The following is a 24,392-nucleotide window of genomic DNA, read 5'->3' on the forward strand; positions in this document are numbered from 1 at the left end:
TCTCTTTGTAGTTTGTATTGACCTTCAAATTCTCTTGAGAGTCCAATAACAACCTCTGTATTCTTGCTTGTAGCCTACCAAAGGAAATGACCAAAAAGCATGATTTAAAAAACAATCTTGACACATAGTATATGAAGTGTCATCTTACAGGTTTTCACTTCTCTACAATTATGAATGAAACAGTGAATTAAAAAAATCAAATTCACAGGTATGATCTTTCGATAGGCAGTTTAATAGAATTAGTAGTTAGATGACCAAGCGAAACAGATCATTACCACACAAGCAAGAACATCACAAAGGACAAATCGATTAGTGATTTTACCTTGGAGAGGGTGAAAGGTCCTAATATGACTAGAGAGGGGTGAATAGCCTATTTAAAAATCTACAAACCAACTAGAGAAATTTGATTAGTATGACAAATAGCGAAATGCAAATTTGCTCTAGCTCTACAAGGGTTGCAAGCTACCTATCCAACAATTCTAGTTACTATAATCACTAGACACACAATTTGCTTTGTCACTACTCACTAAGAGCTCTCACACTTGCTACACTAAAGAGCTCCACCAGATGAACTTAAGGTACAAAGCAAGCTCTCATTTTTAGCTACACTAAAGAGCTTACTACAACTAGTTTGCGGGTATGTAAATGAGTAAGTAAGGTGATTATACCATCACGTAGAGGAGTAAACCAATCACAAGATGAATACTAACTCAATCACCGAGAGAATACCAAAGGACAAGAGATAACCAATTTTCTCCCGAGGTTCACGTGCTTGCCAACACACTGCATCCCCGTTGTGTCGACCAACACGTGGTGGTTCGGCGGCTAAGAGGTGTAGCACGAACCTCGTCCACACAATTGGACACCACAAGAACCTACCCACAAGTGAGGTAACTCAATGACACGAGCAATCCACTAGGGTTACCTTTCAGCGCTCCACCGGAAAAGACACAAGTCTCCTCACAATCACTGGGAGATGGCCACAAACAATCACCAACTCATACCAATCCTCCTTTACTGCACCAAGCCATCTAGATGGTGGCAACTGTAACACCTCTGGTGTTTTGACCTAGTACTAAAATTTGACATGTCATCATATGCATTGCAAAGCATTCATATAGTATAAAGTTTTGAATGCATTCACTAAATAAGGTTTATTTCATAATGTTGTTATTTCATGTGATGTGATTCAAAACCATAAATAAAGATCATGACTACAAGGGTCAAAATTCATGTGATCATGTGAGGTCATGTGTCATTTGACTTAAATAACCCTAATGGGCCATGTTACTGGTCAAAAATAAAAATTTAAGTAAAAGGAAGACAAATCAAATTTGAATTCATATTCAAATTATAAAAGTCCTTTTTGCCCCTTTTGACTAATTCAAAATCCATGTGGAATTTGGGGTAGAGGCGAAAAGCAAAGTTGGAGGTTATTTTATGTGGATCAACTTTGGTATTCAAAGTTTTTCAAGTTTACATATAAAATTTGGAGTAATTTTGAAATGATTCAAATGCTCAAATGCACCTCAAATTCAAATTTCAAAATGGAGGTAGAATTTGAAAATGTTCCTAGAAGCAAAGTTGTAGAGTTTGAAAAATTGAACAACTTTCATTTTTGGAGATTTTCAACTTCTTTAGAAAAATTGTGAGTAATTTGAAAAATGGACGCAGTGGCAGTTCTGTAATTATTTCAAAATTCAAAATCCAACCGGAACAGGACACCACCGCCACCGAGCTGCTTGCTGCCGACCTTCTTCACCGCTTTCACGCGTGGTGACACGCTACCATCTCCGTGGCAAGCTCATTCGTGTGCTGTCGACGCTAGACGCCTTCTTCCTTTCTATAAATAGGAGCACGCCGTCGTCATTCCTTGATTTTCCATCGACTGCTCACCGCCGGTGCCATTGCCGCGCTCGTAAAATTCATCCTCGTCGGACCACCTCAGGCCAATTGTGTTGGCCAGCAGCTCCGCCTCACCTTGCCGCTCATTCCCGACCTGCTCGCCTCGCTTCTAGCCGATCAGTGCCACCGCGCGACGTCGTCTTCTTCGGAGCCGGCCGAAGCTCCGCCGTGACCCACCTCACCATGGCCAGGGCGATTCAGTACATCTCCGCCTGCACCAAGTACACCCTCGTGATCACGGTGAGCTCCTGAGCGTGATGCTCGCTCTTCTTTTGACTCTACTGCACCGTAACCATAGCTACATCGACCGCTGTTGAGTCCGAGTCGCCATGGCCGGCGTAGAGTTCCATCTGGTGTGCCTGTTGCTGTTCTGAGGGTTGGGTTAGATTCGCGACATGGTGTAGACCATGTTGGTGCAGTCCGTCTCACCGGAGAATCACCGCCGGCGCGTTTTGCTGGTCGGAGCTGGCCGCGCCGCCGTGTCTTGTTCCGTGTCACTGACGAGCGGGACCGCCTGTCAGTGCGAGTGAGGAAGAAGAACAGTGAAAAATTTTATTTTCTGAATTTGTGAATAGTGCTGAAACTTTGGGAATTTGTAGGAAATTCATGATAGCTCCAAAAATTCTGAAATTTTGTGTGTAGCTTCTATACATGTTCTAGTATGATTTAAAAATTTGAAACTTGAAATTTGAATAAATTTTTAATGTTCAAATATTCAGTCCATTAATTAAAAAATGCAATTTCCATGAATTTTTGTAGGTCACTGTATAATTCCAAAAATTATGAAATTTGTTTTGGTACACTAATTTGTCATGAGGAAGCTTACATAAAATTTTCAGGTCATTTGGAACAAGTTCATTTTTGGGCTTAATTCCAGATTAATTCAAAAATAAATAAAGACAAACCCTAAGTGTTTGATTAGTGTTGGATCTTGTTTTGGTCATGTTTTGTGACTAGTAGGGTTTCAAGATCCATTTGGTCAAGTCACATGTGTGGTTCTTGATGGTAGGATTGCATGTTGATTTTGTTGGCTTGCAACTGTACTGTGAAATAAAATCATTTGCGAGGTGTTTTTACATTTCATATACCATGAAAGCATCATGTTTATATTATCATCATGTTAAGGCATATGTTATCGTTTCGTGTAGAACCCGAGAGTGAAACGATTCTAGTTGAGCAAGTTCTAGAAGAATCTCCGGTTGTCACGGGATTCAATAATCGTGGTACTGATCCGGAACCTGAGATCGTCAACGAAGGCAAGCCCCGGTTTATGCATTAAGCCCTTACCTTGTTTACTTTGAAAAGTTTATCACCTATGTTATTTATTGCATTAAGTTGTTTAATTCAAATGTTACCTACTTGATGCATTACCTACCTTGATAATTGTTTACCATCCTTGAAGATGTTTTCATTTATAAAGGCATAGTGTGCTTAGTATGCTTTATGGTAGGCTTTCAAAGTAAAAGTTTCGATACAATCAAAGATGGCATACTAGCCAAAGAAAGAAAGAATGTAGAATGAACTAGAGACTAGTCGGGTGACTTATCTTGAATGTTTGGTAATGTTGCCGGCTATATCGCTTAAAGGTCACTCATTGTGGATCTTCTAAACGAGACACTTTATAGTACTGGTCACATACTCCGGTAAGCCTACTTCGGCTAATCTGATACTAAGACGAATGCCCACGCACTGGGAGTAGAGAGATGGTGGGAGTAGCGTGTACCCTCGTCGCTAGAATGTGGCTGGATTTGAGGTGTGCTGTGCTCTCGGGTGGCGTGGAGATGGCTTAGTATATGAGGATCCGGTAGCAAGGTTGATATATGCAAGATTAAGTTCTACATATGTCGTGTGATAAGGAATCCCTAGCTGGGACTTGAAACAATTCGAATTGCCGGTGCTCCACGGATATGGAGACTCGATTCATTACAGAAGCAATGCAGGACTGGTGAATTACTAAAATATGAGAAAGAATGGAATGAGAAGGAATGGAATATGGGAAATATACATTTAGTTTGAGATAAAGAACTAAAAGGACTTAGGGGTAAAATTTGAGAATAGGATAAATATAGTAAGCTTTTGGTAAAGGACTTGAATTTTGCTACATCTTTACCTTGTCCCAAACCCCTGCATCTCTAAAGTCTTACACCCCTTTATGTCGGGTTAGTCTTGTTGAGTACCTTTGTACTCAGGGTTTGTTAACCCTTGTTGCAGGTGAGTCGCATGCGCAGGCTTGTTTTGGTCCCTGCTGCATGACTGTGTTTGAAGTCAATAACGATGAAGAGTGATGAATGGCCTTTGGATAAGGCACTAGTTTGTATGATAAATAATGTTAATGTAATATTATCCTGCTACTATGGTCGTATGGCACTTGTGGTATTGTAAGTTTGAAAACAACTAGTTTGTAACTATGTTGTTTTAAGACTTCCACTATCTTTCACTCTGGTATATATTTGAATAAACTGTTGTAATCTACAATGTCTGTGATTGGGATCCTGTTTGAAAAGAGAATCGTGGATGATTCGGGTTTCCCGAGGACACCCGATAGACCTTTTAAGTTGTTGGGAACTTGTGTACGCTATCAAAGGTCTGTTGAGACAACGATAGTTATACGTGGGCCTGATTTCTTAGGAGGTTCTGCCATAGCTGGTATCAGAGCAGTTCTCATCTAAGATCATTGTAGGTTACTTTGGAAAACCTTCAAAATGATTTGGATCAAGGAAAGTGAACATGATATTTTGAAAGTTCAATTTCTTTCTTCTTACCTTTGAGCTAGACTCAATCCTGTCTTATTTGAAAGTTTGTGGTGGATAATATGATTAGGTTTGTCCTATGTATTAAAAATCTAGTACTTATGATTATATAAATCTATTATACTTAGATTCGTAAGATCGATTCATGCATCATGTTTAAGCACATTGCATAATAAATCCCCTTAATAGTGGTTGGGTAAGTAATGTCAATCCCATTCTTGCTAACCTCCATTATCCTCAAGTTATTCTTATAGTCCTATCTTAAATCCTACAGGCTATGGCAAAGACCAAAAAAACCGCACACAAGTCCACCGGACCTCATGGAGTCCCTCATCATCAATTGGCACCAAGAAACCATGAGCTCGGTGAAGGTAGTGCCAAGACTCTAGGAGATGAAGGATCTTCAAGCAACCCCGCCAACATCGAGAACCTTAACAAGGAGCTCAACACTCTTCGTCGAGCTCATGCCAAAGATCAAGAGGAGTTGGCGGAAATGCAAAGGGGCATCACCATGACCATGGAGCTGCGGAATGAAGCCTGGACATGAGAGGATGCGGCCAATGAACGTGTCCATGAGTTGGAGTTCTACGTGGAAGATCTAGAGATGGACAATGCCATTCTTCATGAGAATGTCCACCTACTGTACGCTCAACTTCATCCACCTCATGGGGATGGTGAAGTTACCGATGAAGAAATGATTGTAGCTCTAGGAGAAGTCAAGAATGAAGAAGAGGAGGAGGATCCTGAGGAGTTAGTGTACTTCTCAGATGAAGATGAGGTTTCGTCCGATATGGGCACGGATGCAGAAGACTGAAAGCTTGGAGTAGAAGTAGTTCCTTTATTGCTTTCCTAGAAAACCAGGGTTGTCTTGTGGGATACAAGACATGTAATATAAATAAGGACCCTTTGTAGCATGAAACCTTTTAAATGCTTTTCAATAAAGAATAATGTAAGTAAATGTGTTTCTCTAACAGATGCCTCGTCCTATCATCCGAACTGGTGCTAGTGGCTCGCACGACGATGATGAGTGCCCAAATCCTCCACCAATGCCTTCGACTATGATAGATGCCATAGCCGCACTTGTCAACGCAACGGCAGAGAATGCTAGGCTGTTAAGGGAATTGGTGCAGAACCAACAGGCACTATACCCTAATCGTGGCTGTCGAAATAATGGAAACGACGAGTCAACCTATGTGGATTTTACTGACACATGTCCACTGGTGTTCTCTAAGGCAGAAGAACCTTTAGAAGCAGACGATTGGCTTAGGACAATAGAGCAAAAGTTCGAGCTGATTCACTGTACCGAGGTTTAGAAACCAAGGTTTGCAGCACAGTAACTCTGAGGAGCTGCTGGTGCCTGGTGGGCAAATTTGGTAGCAGTACAGCCCGCTGGTCACCAAATCAACTGGAGGGAGTTTAAGGATGTCTTTAGGGCACACTATATTCCAGACGGTGTGATGACCATGAAGTTAGAAGAGTTCTTGGCTCTTAAGCAAGGGGAGCACCCAGTGATACATTATGTTGGGCATTTTAACCACCTGTCGTAGTATGCTATTGAGTATGTGAATACTGACAGGAAGAAAAAGAATCATTTTCTTAGAGGCCTGAACACTAAACTTCAGACCATGATGGCAACTTGTGGTAACACAACTTACCACGAGACAGTTAACATTGCTATCGCTTCAGAGGAGAATTACCGCCGACACAAGGAGGCGAAGAAGAAGAAAATATTTGCTTCTGGATCGTCAAGTGGAAAGCATCAGAAGATCATATACCATCCTCAGAATCATGGTCGTGCACCATTTTGCCCATAACAAGGCCAAAGCAGGCAGCAAATCTTCATTCGCCCTGCAACTAATACGCCTTATACTCATCAAGCACCGCAACAGCAAAATAATACAAATAATGCAAACCGCAATGCTACTCCCCAGAATCACAATTTTCCATGCTATAATTGTGGTAAACCCAGACACTTTTCCTGAGAATGTCCGTATCCTAGGAAGAATAATCCTGATGCACCCAAAGCCCCTGTTAATCAAGCTTAGAATCAGTACAAGGGCAATGCTCAGAACAATCAGAAGGGTCAGGCTGAGAGGAAAACTGGAAGGGTCTTCTATACTCAAGTGGAATCTATTTTAGAAGGAGAACTAGTTATGATGGGTATGTTTCCCATTGCTAAGCATCCTGCAATTACCTTATTTGATTCTGGTGCATCCCATACATTTATCAATCGTACATTTGTTGTGAAACATGGGATAGCTATTGGGGAAACAAAAGAACCCTATTATATACAGTCGCCCGAGGGACGAATCTATATAAGGGAGGTAGTTCGGCATGTACCTATTGATTTGGGAGGTTATGAGTTCCCTACCAATATGCTAATATTAAAGGATCAAGATATAGATGTGATCCTTGGTATGAACTGGTTAACTCAACACGGGGCTATCATAGATGTCCTGCATAGAACCATAAGGGTAAATGCACCTGACAGCAAAACCCAACTTCTCATCCAACTTCCCTTTCCTAAGAGTATAGTGGAAACAGTCTGTGCAACTATTATTGAAGGAGTCGAGAAAATTTTAGTGGTATGTGAGTTTATGGATGTCTTTCCCGATGATCTGCCTGGTCTGCCACCAGACCGAGATGTAGAGTTTAGAATTGATCTGAAACTAGGGACAGCACCAGTGTCCAGAAGAGCATATAGGATGCCACCCAAAGAACTAGCAGAACTAAAAATGCAACTACAAGAGTTGTTAGACAATGATTTCATTCAACCCAGTTCATCACCTTGGGGATGCCCTGCTATCTTTGTGAAGAAGAAGGACCAAACCTTAAGGTTATGTGTTGACTATCGACCATTAAATGAAGTCACCATCAAGAACAAATACCCCTTGCCCTGAATTGATTTGCTTTTTGATCAACTTGCAGGAGCTAAGGTATTCTCGAAGATAGACTTGAGATTGGGCTATCACCAGATTAAGATCAGACGTGAAGATGTGCCAAAGACAGCGTTTACTACCCGATATGGACTATATGAGTATCTAGTCATGTCTTTTGGGCTGACCAATGCCCCGGCTCATTTCATGTACCTGATGAACTCAGTTTTCATGCCCGAGTTGGATAAGTTTGTCGTGGTGTTTATTGATGACATTCTTATCTACTCTAAGAGCAAAGAGGAACATGTGGAACATCTCCGTATTGTTCTACAAAGATTAAGAGATCACCAATTATATGTCAAATTCAGCAAATGTGCATTTTGGTTGGAGGAAGTACAATTTTTGGGTCATGTGCTATCTGCTGAAGGTATAGCTATTGATCCGAGTAAGGTAGAAGAAGTCCTTAACTGGAAAGCACCTACCACTATTCATCAAGTTCGTAGTTTTCTAGGGTTGGTAGGGTATTATCGTCGGTTCATCCCTGACTTCTCTAGAATTACAAAGCCAATTACTGGACTGTTGAAAAATCAAACTAAGTTTGTATGGTCAACAGAATGTGAAGAGGCCTTTCAGACATTGAAGAAGTTGCTGACAACTACACCAGTCTTAGCACAACCTGATATCGAGAGGCCATTTGATATCTATTGTGATGCATCTGGAATTGGTATTGGCTGTATTCTTATGCAAGAAGGCAGAGTCATAGCATACGCTTCCAGACAACTCAAGAAGCATGAAGAACATTATCCCACCCATGATCTTGAATTAGCTGCTGTTGTTCATTCACTCAAGGTTTGGCGACATTATTTATTGAGCAATATATGTCATATCTATACGGATCACAAAAGTTTGAAATACATCTTCACCCAGTCAGAGTTGAATATGAGGCAAAGAAGATGGTTGGAACTTATTAAAGATTATGATTTAGAAATGCACTATCATCCAGGCAAGGCTAATGTGGTTGCCGATGCCCTGAGTCGCAAGAGTCATTGTCATTGCCTAATTGTAGAACCTATGCAGCGAACATTGTGTCAAGAGATGGAGCATCTAAATTTACAAATCATAGAACAAGGTTCCCTGTCCAACATTGTAGTTGAGTCCTTTATCAAAGATCAGATTATTGCCGCTCAACAGAAAAGTAAGGGCATAGCCCATATTAAGGATAAAGTCAGATCTGGGAGATCAACATGTTTTAAGATTGATGAATCAAATGTCGTATGGTTCAAGGATAGATTGGTAGTACCCAAAAATCCAGAGCTGCGAAAGTAGATTCTTGATGAAGCTCATTCTACCAGATACTCCATTCATCCGGGTAGCAACAAAATGTATCATGATCTGAGAAAGAGATATAGTTCTCGGGTCTATTCGACCAGTCCCAAGGGCTCGTTGCCTTTCTTAGAGGAAAAACCATGGACTGGGAACTAACCAAGACTCGAACATGGGCCAGGATGCTCACGGCGCTCGTGCACCTGAGTACTTGCTGCTAGTGGGCCTATCCCTTTCCACCCCTCACCCTAAGGGCGCCCAGAGCGACAGTGAACCCACTGGAGGGCTAGCATTTGAACTCCTAGGCCTAAATGGGCCGTAGGAGCATTTTTAGCTCTGTATCCCTCCTTACCTACGATGGTTCTTGGCCCATCGACCGGGCGAACCATCATCCGGCATGTCCATTGAGAGCGCGGCCAGAGATAGCGTGTGCACGATCTTCGGAGGGAGGTGACATGACATGGCACAGCGGGTGTGTGAACCTAGGCGGACGGTTTGCCTTCTCACCCCACTCCATCCTATAAATAGTGGCCTCCCCCTTTATATTTTTGCACACCAAAACCATAGCCTTACCTTCTATGTTTCTCCATCGCCGCCTTTTGGATTTGTCGTGCTTGCTAATCCACCGCCAAAGCCCTAGATCTGTAGCTTCCGCTTCTTCGCTGCTGCCTTTGCTTCTCCATAGCCACCTCCATCCTCCATGTACTCATGGTACTGCTTTGATGTTACCCATGCACGTATCGAGGGCCTTGTCAAGCGTGGTCTTCTCTATGGGAGGACCAATGCAGCGGAGTAGCTTGTGCACAGCCATGAGGATGCACCGGCGTTGCCTGATGGCTACATCATCTCCTTCATGCTCTTCCACGAGCGTGGACTCGTGGTTCCTCCCCACTTATTCTTCTGGGGTCTACTGCACCACTATCAGATCAAGCTATAGCACTTGAACCCCAACGGGATCCAGCACATCATGGCCTTCATCATGATGTGTGAGGGGTACCTAGGGATCGATGCCCACTTTGAGCTATGGAGAAATTTCTTCTCTATCTCCTTGATAAAGAAGAAATAGAGAGAGGTCGGGAGACCCCGGTGCCGATGGGATGCGTGGGCATCCACCTTTGGGGGTAGTGAACGACCGAGTACATGCCCTACCAGCTCTCTAGATCCAGTAAGGGGTGGCACTCGTATTGGTTATACCTGAAGAATGACCCTACCGCCCCCTTGCCAATCTTCTCTGGGCACTTGGTCAAAGAGTGAAGGGTCGAGATGGCGACTAGAGGGGGGGTGAATAGTCTTTTCTAAAACTTAATTGCGTCGGCTAACCGATACAAATGCGGAATTAAAACTATCGGTCTAGCCAAGACTATACCCCATTATATATGTTCACTAGCACCTTGCAAAGATAACAATTATGCAACAAAGGTGCCGGGCTAGCTAGAGCTCTCCTAAACAATTCTAGGAGCAAGGTTACACAAACCTAGGCCACTAGTACTTTAAGCGACAAGGGAGCTCCTATACATGCTAGTAAGCAAAAGCACAAAGCTAACGATGCTCACTAGCAATGCTCAATAACAAGGCAACCAATGCCTAATTAGAGAGCGCAAATACTTAGCTACACAAACTAAGCAATGTGACTAACAAGGTTACTAAAACCAAATTAGCCACGCAAGGGAGCTACTTCTATGCTACACAAGCAAGAAGGTAATTAGGAAGCTACACAAGCTATCTAATTACAAGAGCAACTACACAAGCTTAATATGTATAAAAGTAATTGCAAGCTTGTGTAACGGGGATGCAAACCAATGGGAAGAATAAGGTTGACACGATGATTTTTCTCCCGAGGTTCACGTGTTTGCCAACGCGCTAGTCCTCGTTGTGTTGACCGCTCACTTGGTGGTTCGGCGGCTAATTAGCATCACCCGCTAAGCCCGCACGTCGGGTGCCGCAAGAACCTATCCCTTGAGTGAGGGTAGCTCAATGACACGCTTTACTAGAGTTGCTCTTCGTGGCTCCCGCGGGGCGAGCACAATGCCCCTCACAAGCACTTCTCCGGAGTGCCACACAAGCTTCTTGAACGCTTCGACGGAGACCACCACCAAGCCATCTAGGAGGTGGCAACCTCCAAGAGTAACAAGCACCACCGGCTAGCAACTCGATCACCTAGTGCCACTCGATGCAACCTCATGATGCAATCGCACTAGAATCGCTCACTCACACAATCGAATGATCACTATCAAGTATATGTGTGATGGAGGGCTCCCAAGCACTCACAAGCATGGACACTAAGTCCCTTGAGGTGCTCAGCACCAGCCATGGCCGAAGGCCACTTCTATTTATAGCCCCAAGGGCTAAACTAGCCGTTACCCCTTCACTGGGCAACGGTCGGGCCGACCGGACGCTCCGGTCGTGTTGACCGGACGCTGGACCTCAGCGTCCGGTCGCTCATAGACGACCACGTGTCCTGGTTCCAATGGTCATTTGACTTGACCAGACGCAGTAGCACTCAACTAACTGGACGCTGAACCCCCAGTGTCCAGTCGTTTCCAGTAAGCTCCCGAGCATGACCGGACGTGTCCGGTCGAACGCGATCGGACGCAGCCAGCGTCCGGTCACACTCCAGTTACTGTGTCACCGTACGTCAGCCTGATCGGACGCAGCCTTCCAACGTCCGGTGCATTCAGATCCAGCGTCCGATCAGTTGACCGACGCCGGCATCTTCGCGACCAACTCGTTTTCACTTCTAACTTCTTCACCCTTGCACCAATGTGCTAACCACCAGAATTTGCATCTAGCGCAATAGAAAATAGGCATTCCATTTTCCCGAAAGCGCCGAATGACCCAAACCCATCTCAACCCTACAAACACCACCTCCTTTGTAAATGTGCCAATCACCACCAAGTGTACACCACCATGTGTATGTGTGTTAGCATTTTCACAATCATTTCCCAAAGGATGTTAGCAACTCAACTTGCCACACCACTCGATCCTAGCGACAATGCAAAGTTAGATCACTCGAGTGGCACTAGATGACCGATATGCAAACAAGTTTGCCCCTCTTGATAGTACGGCCATCTATCCTAAACCTGGTCATAAACTTCTCTACACACCTATGACCGATAAAATGAAATGCCCTAGGTTATACCTTTGCCTTGCGCATTCCATTCCATCTCCTCCAATGTTGATGCAACACATGCACCAACACAATCAACAATGATATGATCCACTTCATATCATCATATGATCATATTGGTTCATCGATCTTGACTCTACTTGCTCTTCGCCGTTGCCATCGTCCATCGGTGCCAAGTCTTGCTCAAGCTTCACTGCCACATGGTCCATCACTCCAAAGCCTTTGACTTGCCCTTCACGCTTGCAACCGGTCCATCAAGCCAAGTCTTGTCTTGATCTTCTCCACCTTGATCACATGACTCAATGTCATGTCTCATGTGCATTTAAGCTCCTTCATCATCACATGTGTGAGCTTTGCAACATCTCCAAGCCATTTTCACCTTCATGGCATATGTTGCTCACACACATGTACCTGTGGACTAATCACATGTGTATCTCACATAAACACAATTAGTCCATCTAGGTTGTCACTCAATTACCAAAACCAAACAAGGACCTTTCAAAGAGGTACCACCGTCATGGCCATGGGGGACACTCATCAAGAAGAAGAAGAGGATGTGTGACCTCCTCGAGGCCACCATGTTCCTAAAGACCCATGGCCTCTGCGGGGCTGGCATCATCAAGGAGTATCATGCGAGGAGGGTGGTGCCCCTGATGGCGCACGTCCTCCCGCTGTACGGGATGACGCCCAACATGCAGCTCATTGGGATGATGCTTGCCTAGGGGCTCCTCCATGATAGTGAGGTCTCACAACACAACAAGGAGGCCACAGGGGAGGCCGACACCATGTTCCTAATCCTAGGGCATCCTGTGATGCGGCCGGATGTGGGCTTCATTGAGCTGCCAGCAGGTTTAGTCTTCTCGGACTCTATCGTGCCGCTGCTAGAGCACGCGGCCATAGGGCAGTGAACCATGTCATGGATGAATGAAGGAAGAAGAAGAAGGATGACGAGGAGAAGAAACAGCGGTCGAAGCAGCAAGCGAAGCTATAGTGAGGGAAGCGGCATCAAGGTTCGTCGGAAGACGAGGAGGAAGAAGAAGAAGAGGAGTAGGAGGAGGAGGATGGCTCCATGTCGCCCAACCAGTGGGATGATCTTGCTAGGGATGGGGCCCTTTCTATGGCATGCCATGGGATAGGAGGGGAAGTACATGCCCCGGAGCTGGCAGAAATCAAAATGCCCTGCCCTGTTTGGAGCTTCGACGGCAGCCTCAGAACCGGTAGAATCATGCCACCTCGCCTCGTCTGGGCCTTCGATGGTGGCCCCAGAGCCAGTGGAAATAGGTCACCCCACTCTGTCAGAGCCCTCGGCGGTGCCTCTGAAGTCGGTGGGAGGCGGCCGTTCTTATTTGACTGAGCCCTCCGAGCCAAGGAAGGGCTTGAAATGGCAACGTGCCAACGAGGAGCAACCAGGGTCGAAAAAGCCGGCCCCAAAACATTCTCGCATGATGGCATCAAGATGAGTCAAGAGTTTTTTTGTCCTAACAAATTTTTACTGTGAACTGACCGCCATGTCCCTTGCAGTGTCGGAGGACGTGGGGCTCTCCTATGGCTCGCTCCGAAAAAGATCCTTCTCCAACAAATGCGCCAGGAGCCAGTTAGCGCCACACCGATGGTGAGCGTGAGTGGTGTTGGGGTGGCCATGGTGTCGACCGGGGAGGCACAGTCGATGGCTGCGTCCATGGGAGAGTAGGTGGAGGAGGGTGCGTCCGGGACACCTGTGGTGGGCATGACGCAGCCGATCATGTCCTTGACGTCACAGGTAGGGGAGGCACTGCTAGAGCCATCGTCCTTGTAGGTGGCTATGTTTGTGGTGGGGCAAACGGAAGGGTGTGCACCCAAGGCATCCTTCACGGATGTGGCGATAGGGCAGGCCTCCATGTTTGCATCACCCACCCCTCTATCGCTAGAGGAGCCACTCTAGAGGAGCTACCGCCGTAAGAGATGTTGGCGTCACTTGAGGTCGACGCGGGTACGTCCTGGTCTCTGGTTTGGGTGGCTATCCTCAATAAAGCAACAGAGGAGATGGAATGAGGGAGCATCCACATGGAGGTTTGAGACGTGGTTCGCGCCCTAACCACCATGCTGAGCTCGATGCACAACATTGTCGCTCCGATTGGCCAGGTATGATATGACCATGCTTTCAACCCCCATGTTCTCTTTCCATGCCTCTAAGTCTTGTCTTCTTCACAAATCCTTATGGCCCATAGCTAGGAGAAGTCCTAGTTCCTTGCTAAGGAGATGTGGTGGAGTGAGAGGCTAGCCTCATAGCTCGCTGTCGCCCATTAGGAGGTGGCTGAGCTTGCCCCTGCCACCTCAGAGGTGGCCAACCTCCAAGTCAGGGAGAAGGATGCTTGCAATGATGCCCGCAAGGCCGAGGAGAAGCTCATGGCCCTGATCAAGAGGGCGTGCACGGATGCCATGGAGGCTAAGCGGCAATGGAAGGAGCAAAGCAGGACGATTTGCTCTAGGCCAAAGAGGAGGGCATGCATGGATGCCATGGAGGCCGAGCGGCAATGGAAGGAGCAGGACAATTTGCTCTGGGCCATAGAGGAGCTCTACATAGGGATTGGCTTGGCTCACCAGGAGCGCACCGACGCTCAGTAGCGAATCGACCACCTCGAGGATGAGCTTCAAAGGGAAAGGGACCTAAAGGTTGTAGCTAAGGGCATGTCCTCTAGGCTTTCCATGGAGGTCGGTCAACGCCAAGAAGAGGTCCGGTGCCTAGAGACTGAGGTGACCCAGTAGCATGATGAGGTGGGCAGGCTTTGGGTGGACGTAAATGATAAGTCTCTAGTTTCCCTTGTTGTCTTTTCTCCCTAGAATCCATGGTAAGCCTTTTGACACAGTCGATACGTGACTTGGGTAGGTCTCTACGACAAGCTCGGGGTGGAGGTGGTGAAGAGCTACGACCTGGAGAATGAGCTCATCAAGGTGGAGGACACCCTCCAAAAGGAGAGCGACGAACACGGCAACCTACGTGTCGCCATCCAGCTGGTCTACGATGAGCTCGAGCTAGCCCCGAAGCAGGAGACAAGGTCGCTTATAGTTCACGCCACCTAGATCACGGACTAGGCACGTGATATGGCAAGGGGCGCACTTCACTTTGGCATTCACCGATCATTCATGATCGCCCATTCTCATTATGAGAACATCAATCTGGCGACGATGAGCTAAGGCTTCGCCCCATCTATACTGATGTCGAGTTGGATGACATCGAGAAGGAGGTGGCCCCTGGTGCATGACCTTTCTACCAAGATAGAAGATGAAATCATCCTCCCCCGAGGGGTTAGTTTAGTCAGATAGGTCATATGGCGCATTTGTAGTAAATGAACAAGTTCCAACCCTTCTGTTTCGTCTAAACAAGCTTGTTCTTTTATTTCGGTTGAACAAATTTGTTCTCTCCCTTTTTATGTGTAAAAAGGGTTAAAGCGCTCTGACCCTTCATGTTGTTAAGACTATAGAGCTCAAGGTGTAGGCAAAAAAACTCTGATCATGCTAGTAACCAAGAGCGCCGTAGCCTTTGGGGTGTAGGTTTCTTGCAGTTCGACTAGTTTTACTCAGCATTTATTTCTACAAACCTTGGCTCTAGGTTTTTAACATGAGAAAGGGTCGGGCACGGTGACTATTTCAAAAAGGGTATATATATACCCTTATCAGCCCTTGAGTGAGGCCCCACCTCTTATTGTTGCTAGGGTCAGGTTTCACTAAAGATCGAGGAGACGATAGCGAAACAGGTAAGAGAAAGCATTTTTTTGTTTCAGATATGATATTCTTAGTTTTTCTACGTACACCCTCCCTAGGATCCGAGCCATCGTCCTATAACCATGCATTCGGTCTCCTTGCGATCCCCCGCGCGTTGTAGGAGTCCGGTTGAGGGGACAGCTCGTCTTTGTGACCGTCATCCCTTAAGCATTTTTTGATAAAATGGAGGGGCTGAGTTGTGCCACATTTTTCCTCGATGGATGAAACATGGTGCTTGGTGAGCTTTTAATGGGCTAGTCTGAGTGGGGCCCTAGTTTCCCATTCATGGGAGTCTGGCATGGGTCAGTTGGTGACTGACTCTAGATTCTCAGTGGCCAATCCATATAGTTCTTGGGTCCGTTCGACCGGTCCCAAGGGCTCATTGCCTTTCTTCGAGAAAAAACCATGGACTAGGAATCGACCAAGACTTGAACGTGGGACGGGAGGCCAGTGGTGCTTGTGCATTCGGGTACTGGCCACTAGTGAGCCCATCCTTTTCCACCCCTCGCTCTAAGGGCACCCCAGAGCGGCTGTGAACCCGTCGGAGGGCTAGCCTTCGTACTCCTAGGCCTAAATGGGCCATAGGAGCATTTTCAGCTCCATATCCCACCTTACCTGTGATGGTTCTCGTGCCTGTCTACACCGACGCTACGTTAGATGACATCGAGAAGGAGGTGGCCCCTCTAGCTTAGGACTTACCTATGGAGATAGAGGATGGGATCAACCCCCCAAGAAATTTGTTAGGTAGATAAGCTAGGCAGTGAACATACAATAACTGGACAAGCTCTTAAATTTTGTTATGGCCAAATAGATTTTTAGCTCTTCTCCCCTTTTTATATAAAAAGGTTAATGTGTTCTGACCCTTTCCATCGTTAAGGTTATAAAGCTCAGGGTGCAGGCGAAAAAACTCTGATCACACTGATGAGCAAAAACGTCGTAGCCGCTGGGGCGTAGGTTTCTTGTAGTGCGACCAATTTTACTCAACGTTCATTTCTGCAACCCTTGCTTCTAGAACTTCACATGAGAAAGGGTCAGGCATAGAGCATCTCTACCGGATAGATATACTCTTTAATGTGTTCTGACTCTTTCTGTAGTTAAGGCTAAAAAGCTCAGGGTGTGGGCAAAAAACTCTATTCATGCTGGTGAGAAAAAATGTCGTAGCCGCTGGGGCGTAGGTTTCTTGCGGTCCGACCAGTTTTACTCAGCGTTTGTTTCCACAACCCTTGCTTCTAGATCTTAACATGAGAAAGGGTCAGGCAAAGAGAATGTCTACTGGATGGATATACTCTTATCAGCCCTCGAGTGAGGCCCTACCCCTTGCCGTTGCTGGGGTCGGGTGTTATCGAGGAGTCGATAGCGAAACCGATAAGAGAAAGCGTGCGTAGATTAAGGGTAAAAGCGATGTAGCTGTTTGATGTTCCATGCGTTGACGAAGACTTCACCGTCGATGGTCCTGAGCTTATAGATGCCTAGTCGGAGCACATCCATGATGACGTACGGTCCCTCCCACAGTGAAGAGAGCTTTGTGGCGGTTCTTGTTGCTCTGGACGAGGTGCAGCACCAGGTCCCCGATGTTGAAGTCCTGACCCCACACTCGACGGTTGTGGTACCGACATAACGCTTGCTGGTACTTGGCCGAGCAGAGTAGGGCAATGTCACGCGCTTCATCTAGCTGGTCCATGGCATCCTCGAGGGACGCCTCGGCTCCCTGTTTGTCGTATGCCCTGACCCTCGGCACTCCATAATAAAGGTTGGTTGGGAGGATAGCCTTAGAACCATAGACCATAAAAATGGCGTGTAGCCGGTGGCCCGGCTGGGGGTCATCCTCAGGCTCTAGAGCACCGTGGGAAGCTCCACGACCCATCGTCTGCCAAACTTGTTCAGCCGGTTGAAGATCCTAGGCTTGAGGCCTTGTAGGACCATGCTGTTCATGCACTCCACCTTCCCATTCGTGCGGGGGTGCACCATGGCAGACCAATCAACACGGATATGGTATGCATCGTAGAATTAGAGGAACTTTTCCCAATGAATTGTGTGTCGCTGTCCATGATAATGGAGTTTGGAACTCCAAAGCGATGGACGATGTCAAGGAAGAACAGCACGGCTTGCTCAGACTTGATCACAGAGATCGATCAAGCCTCTATCCACTTTATAAACTTATCTATGGCAACAAGCAAGTACGTATAGCCCCCGAGTGCCCTCTTGAGAGGTCCAACCAGATCGAGCCCCTGGACCACAAATGGCCACATGATGGGGATCATTTGAAGTGCTTGGGTTAATAGGTGGGTCTACCGAGCATAGTATTGACACCCTTCATAGGTGCGCAAAATATGTTCAACGTCAGCCACTACGGTCGACCAGTAGAAGCCTTGTCGGAATGTGTTTCCGACCAAGGACCTAGGTGCAGCATGGTGCCCGTAGACCCCACTGTGGATATCACTCAGCAACTGCTTCCCTTGTTCGATGGGGATGCAACACTGTAGGATCCCAGTGTGGCTTTACCTATAGAGCTCACCCTTAATAACGACAAAGGACTGGGCATGATGCATGAGCTACCGAGCCTCCGTTTTGTCCGTGGACAGCGCCTCATAGAGGAGGTAGTTGAGGTAAGGTGTCCTCCAGTTGGCCAGAGGGTCAAGCTCTGTCGCTGGATCCTCGTCAAGCTCCATGACTTCAGGGTCAGATGGAGCCACCGGCTGGTTAGCCCCCAAGCCCAAGGTAGGTGGCCCATCACCGGTCTATTTTGGCTCCTCATAGCGAACCGTGGGCTTATACTTATCGCTGACGAAGATGCTCGTCAGCATCGGCTCTCGGCCGGATGCCATTTTCACCAGCGCATCAGCCGCCTCATTGAGACGCCTCGAGATGTGATTGAGCTCGAGCCCGTCGAACTTGTCCTTCAGCTGGCAGACTTCTCGACAATATATAGCCATCTTGGCATTGTGGTAGCTTGATTCCTTCATGACTTAGTTGATGACTAGCTGGGAGTCGCCCTAGACGTCAAGCCGTCGGATAACCAACTCGATGGCGATGCGTAGGCCATTGATGAGTGCCTCATAATCGGTCACATTGTTGGAGGAGGGGAAATGGATGTGAACCATGTACCTCATGCATACCCCAAGGGGCGAAACAAAGACCAGCCCTGCGCCGGCGCCTTTCTTCATCAGCTATCCATCGAAGTACATCATCTAGTACTCTTGGTAGATGATCGCTAGTGGCATTTGGATCTCAGTCGACTCTGCAATGAAATCAGCCAGCACTTGGGACTTGATGGTCGTCCAAGGGGCATATGAAATGCCTTGACCCATCAGCTCAAGTGCCCACTTCATGATTCTTCCTGTGGCATCCTGGTTTTGGATGACCTCACCGAGAGGGAAGGACGTCATGACCATCTCTAGATGCGACTCGAAGTAGTGATGCAATTTCCTCTTAGCGATAAGGATGGCGTATAGGAGTTTCTGGATTTAGGGGCAGCAAATCTTGGAATCAGACAAGACCTCGCTAATGAAGCACACGAGATGCTATACTTTGAGGGCGTGTCCCTCTTCTCCTCACTCTACCACCAGGGCGGCGCTGACCACTTGTGTGGTGGCCGCAATGTAGAGCAGAAGCGGTTCCCCGTTGGTCGGGCAAACTAGGATCGGGGCCCTCGTCAGAAGCTGCTTGACCTTGTCAAGTGCCTCCTAGGCCTCGGGCATCCATTTCAAACGGTCGGCCTTCTTCACAAGCCGATAGAGGGAGGGACCTTATTCGTCGAGGCGCGAGATAAAGCGGCTGAGTGCGGTGAGGCACCTTGTAACTCGTTGTACCCCCTTTATGTTCTGAATCAGGCCCATCCTCGTGATGGCCGAGATCTTCTCCGGATTGGCTTCGATGCCATGCTTGGAGACGATAAAATCCAGCAGCATACCCCTCGGGACCCCAAAAACGCACTTCTCGGGGTTGAGTTTGATGCCGTTTGCTCAGAGTTTCATAAAGGTCCGCTCAAGGTTGGCTATGACCAGGTCAGCCCATTTGGACTTGACCACGATGTCATCCACGTAGGCCTCAACGGTTTGCCCGATATGAGATCCCTAAAACACTTGAGCATGTAGCGTTGGTACGTAGCTCCCGCGTTCTTCAGGCCAAACGGCATTGTGACGTAGCAGAACGATCCAAATGGAGTGATAAAAGATGTCATGTGCTGGTCGAACTCTTTCATCGTGATTTGATGGCACCCAGAGTACGCATCAAGGAAGCAAAGGATTTCGCACCCTGAGGTCGTACTTGGTCTATGCGTGGTAAAGAAAACAGATCCTTTGGACACGCTTTGTTGATACCCGTGTAGTCAACACACATTCTCTATTTTCCACTCTTTTTTCGTACAAGAACAGGATGGTAAACCACTCGGGGTGGTATACTTCCTTGATGAACCCGGCCGCCAAAAGCTTCGCAATCTCCTCGCCGATGGCCCTACGTTTCTCCTCGTTGAAGTAACGCAGGTGCTGCTTCACCGGCTTGGAGCCTGGCCTGATCTTCAAGGCGTGCTCGGTGACTTCTCTCGGAATGCCTGGCATGTTCGAGGGTCTCCATGCAAAGATGTCTCCGTTGGCGCGGAGAAAATCGGCGAGCGCGCTTTCCTATTTGGAGGAAAGCGTGGTGCCGATGCGCACCACTTTGCCCTTGGAGCCGTTGGGGTCTATGAGGACCTCCTTGGCGCCTTCTATAGGCTCAAAAGACCTAGCCGGCCGCTTGGGGTCAGGCGTTTCTTCGACGACCTCCTCCCTGATGGCCGCAAGCTCTTTGGAGACGATAATTGCCATGGCGTGTTCGTAGCACTCGACCTCGCACTCGTAGGCGCGCTAGAAGGAGGTGCCAATGGTGATGACCCCGCATGGATCCGGCATCTTCAACTTTAGATAGGTGTAGTTAGGGATGGTCATAAACTTCGCATAGCATAGACGTCCTAGGATGGCGTGGTAGGTCCCGTGAAACCCGACCACCTCAAAGGTAAGGGTCTCCATCCTATAATTGGTCGAATTCCCGAAGGTGACGGGCAGATCGATTTGCCCAAGAGGCATGGCCTGCTTTCTAGGCACGATGCCGTGGAAAGGTGCGCCAATCGACCGGATGCGCGATCGGTTGATGCCCATGGCGTCGAGCGTTTCAACGTACATGATGTTGAGGTCGCTGCCTCCATCCATCAGCACCTTGGTGAGCTGCTTCGTGCCGATGATCAGGTCGACCACGAGCGGATATCTTCCTGGCTGTAGGATGCCTTCTGGGTGGTCAGTCCGATCAAAGGTTATGATGAAATCCCTGCACGCGGGTTGCATGAGGCCACGGCAAAGGCCCGAAGCGGACGGGGGCATTGGCGGTGACCTCGCCTGCGCGGTGAAGGCCTGAAACGCGGGTCGCGAGGAACCGGTGGCGGTGGCCAAGCGTTGGTGAAGATCGGGGGTGCAGGTGGAGACCGCGTGGGATGGGGAGTGAGATCTGGAGCGCGCGCGACTGGGAAGTTGATTGGGAGCGTGGTTTCCTTTCTTGCCAGATGGAGCATTCACGCGAGGAAGTTTCCTTTCTTGCCGGCGTCACGCGAGGGCCTGGCAGGATCGTAGGCGTCCGGCAGACCGACGAGCCAAGCGAGGGTGCGGGATCGCAGCATGCAGGATGATGGACCCACGTTGAAATGAGACGTGAAAATGATGTCTACTCTTTAGTTTTTAGTTGTAAGAGATGGGGAGACCTGTTGGGTTGTTGGGTTAGTAGTGTGCAGGCGCGGAAAGCGACGCCCAGATGCACGGACGCCCGCTCTTTAGCGTTACCGATACTTGCAGCTCATCAATAATCTAGTTCGTACTTAACGGACATCCATAGTTCCCAACTTCCCGTACCAACACAAGGCATCCCAGTGCACTGCTGCACAACCAAAGCATCAATACCATGGATATATTTCCTCTGATAACAGGCTTATGCTTTGAATGGTTTGCATGTGTTTCTCCCCCACACCGTTCGCCTCTCGGCGTCTGCGGAGTCCAATGTCCAACCCATGCACGGGTACGGTACGGGTGTGCGACCTATTCCGGACACCTGGATGGCTGGATGGTCGCGGACGCCAAAACCCCGGTACCGAAAGCCCCGAACCCATCAGACTGACGTGCGACCGCGACTGCTCGCCGCTCGGCAACCAGACGCCACGACCGCACCATTTCCGTTTCCCTCACCCCTGGCCCTCTACCAGTCACCACTCTATTATGCACAACCGCGCGCGCGCCATCGACTTCGACCAAGAAACGCACCCCGCCCACCCACCACCGCCAGATGACGACGCCTCGCCAACATGCGACGTCGTCGCCGCTCGCCGTGGTCACGCTGCTTTTGCTACTGCTGCTGCTCGACGCTCCCGCCGCCGCGCAGCAGAGCCCGTCGCGGGACAAGGATAACGGTGACGGCGGAAGTGGCATGCCGGGCCAGGCGCCCAGCTTCAGCGCTCCCATGGTCGTGCTGCTGGTGGCGCTCATCGCGGCCTTCGTCTTCATCGGCTTCTTCTCCGTGTACATGCGTCGGTGCGGGCGCGGCGCCTCGACGGGGCCCGGGATCCCGGCCGCCGCGCTGCTCGTTCTGTCGCGGGAGGAGCAGCGGAACCAGCAGCAGCAGCGCGGGCTCGACCCCGCCGTGGTCGCGTCGTTCCCGACGATGAGGTACGCCGACGCGAAAGCGCTCCGGGTCGGCGGCGGCAAGGACGCCGCGCTCGAGTGCGCCGTCTGCCTCAGCGAGTTCGAGGACGACGAGGAGCTCCGGCTGCTGCCCAGCTGCAGCCACGCCTTCCACCCGGACTGCATCAGCGAGTGGCTCGCCGGCCACGTGACGTGCCCCGTCTGCCGGTGCAACCTGGATCCCGAGGAGCCCGCCGCGGCTGAGGCTGCCAGCTCCGGTGAGGCGACGGGGGAGGCGCAGCAGCAGCAGCAGGATCAGGTGGCCATCGACGTGAGCCACGATGGCGCCGAGGAGGAGGACGAGGAGGAGGACAGGAGGCGCCGGGAGGTGGCGATGGAGCTGGAGCGGATCGGGAGCCAGCGCCGCGCGGTGCGGTCCCGGTCGGGGCGGCCGGCGGCGCCGCCCGTGCCCGTCCCGCGGTCGCACTCGACAGGCCACTCCCTCGCCACGCGCCTCGACGGCGACCTGGAGCGGTTCACGCTTCGGCTGCCGGAGCACGTGCGCAGGGAGATGGTCGCCGCGGCCGGCGAGGAGAGCCTGCGCCGCACGGGGCCGCGTGAGCGTGACGCCCGCGGGAACGGCGGCTCCAGGAGCGCGCGGCTCGGGAGGTCGGACCGGTGGCCGTCGTTCATCACCCGGACCCTCTCCTCGCGGGTCCCGTTCTGGTCCGCGTCGTCGAGGAGGGCGCCCGACCTGGAGGCGGCGGCCGTGGCAGCGGGGACGACGGGAGGGTCCACGAGAACCAGGCGTGAAAAGACGGGCGGCGCGTCGGAAGGCTCGGTGATCCCAGCTAAAGGCAGCGTGCGCTTCGACTGCCTCAGCGGCGTCGCCCCCGCCGTGACGGCCGCCAGAGTCGGCGCCGCGGCCGGCGACAGCGAGACGGAGGACGACGACGACGAGGAGAAGGCGATCGCCCGGCAGCGGCAGGCTTGAGCGTGCGCTCGCATGTGCTGCTCGCCTACTTGCCCCATTCGTCCGTTGAAATGGCAACGGCAGCCATGTCGCACGGACACTGCACGTGGTCTGGACTCTGGTGGCGTATCAATGCGCGACGAGAGAATTGGGACGAGACGAGACGCTGCATGTCTGGAGCGATCTGCAGACGCATCCACAATCCATCGCCATGTGAATGTGATCCGCGACCGCGAGACGAAGCGGGTCGCACGCGAGTGGGAACGCACCGCGGAAGCGGTGATTCCGTCGCTCAGCTGCAAATAGTTTTCTTTTTAAAATCTTTTGTCTTAGCGTCTAGTATTTCTTTGAAAAAAAAAGAGAGTTCTTGATTCATTTCTTTCGTTGCCGTTGAAGAATTGGAGGTGTAAGATACTAGTAGTACCTGAACTTGGGCTGGGTTACTTGAGAAATTAGTATTTAAATAGATTTAGAAAAAAGATTGAGATAAGTGTTGACTGATTATTGTGTCTTTTCGTCCACACTGGCACATGGTTTATCCTACTTACCGGACGGAGATGGATGGTTTTGAAGTTATGCAACAAACCAACAGAGCACTGTCGCCTCAAACATACGAACTCTCCCGTCAAAATGTAGGATCGATTCACACTAAAATAGGCAATCAGAGGGGGTGAATGATTGCGAAAGTCAAAAAATAAAATTTAACACTTCCCCCTATGAACTAAGGCCTATTCAAACCTTGTTTACAATTCCAGGCAGAACACAATGCCTTCACTAAAATATTCTTGACACAAATTCATAGCTCTAATTGACCTCAGATTCTTACAGATTAAATTAAATGAAATTCTTGAGCTAACCCAACTAGAATCACGTCAAACAGAGGTCTAGAGCTTGAGATACAAAAATAACAAGTACGCTGTGTCAGGTAGTGACGAAAATTAATTAGCAGAAATTATAAGCAACTTCATAGTCCTTAATTGACATAGAATCAAATTGGAAGACTGCTGCTGTGCTAAGACGGAAACTTATACTTTTAACCCATTTGTGTTTATAGCACAAGCA

The 24,392-nt window shown here is 48.8% G+C and overlaps 1 protein-coding gene across 1 annotated transcript; it reads left to right on the forward strand.

Annotated features, from left to right (window-relative positions):
- Positions 1 to 21,774: 21,774 nt before the first annotated feature.
- Positions 21,775 to 23,820, forward strand: LOC136521412 (E3 ubiquitin-protein ligase ATL31-like). The gene has a single exon (XM_066515150.1). It carries the CDS (start codon positions 22,023 to 22,025, stop codon positions 23,349 to 23,351), a length of 1,329 nt encoding a protein of 442 aa, XP_066371247.1. The 5' UTR covers positions 21,775 to 22,022; the 3' UTR covers positions 23,352 to 23,820.
- The last annotated feature ends 572 nt before the right edge of the window (positions 23,821 to 24,392 follow it).

The sequence above is a fragment of the Miscanthus floridulus genome, chromosome 18 (assembly GCF_019320115.1).
Source record: "Miscanthus floridulus cultivar M001 chromosome 18, ASM1932011v1, whole genome shotgun sequence".
NCBI classification, from domain to species: Eukaryota; Viridiplantae; Streptophyta; class Magnoliopsida; order Poales; family Poaceae; genus Miscanthus; species Miscanthus floridulus.

Excerpts from the sequence above, each read along its gene's own strand:
- LOC136521412 (XM_066515150.1), top strand. The coding sequence starts at position 22,023 with ATGACGACGCCTCGCCAACATGCGACGTCGTCGCCGCTCGCCGTGGTC.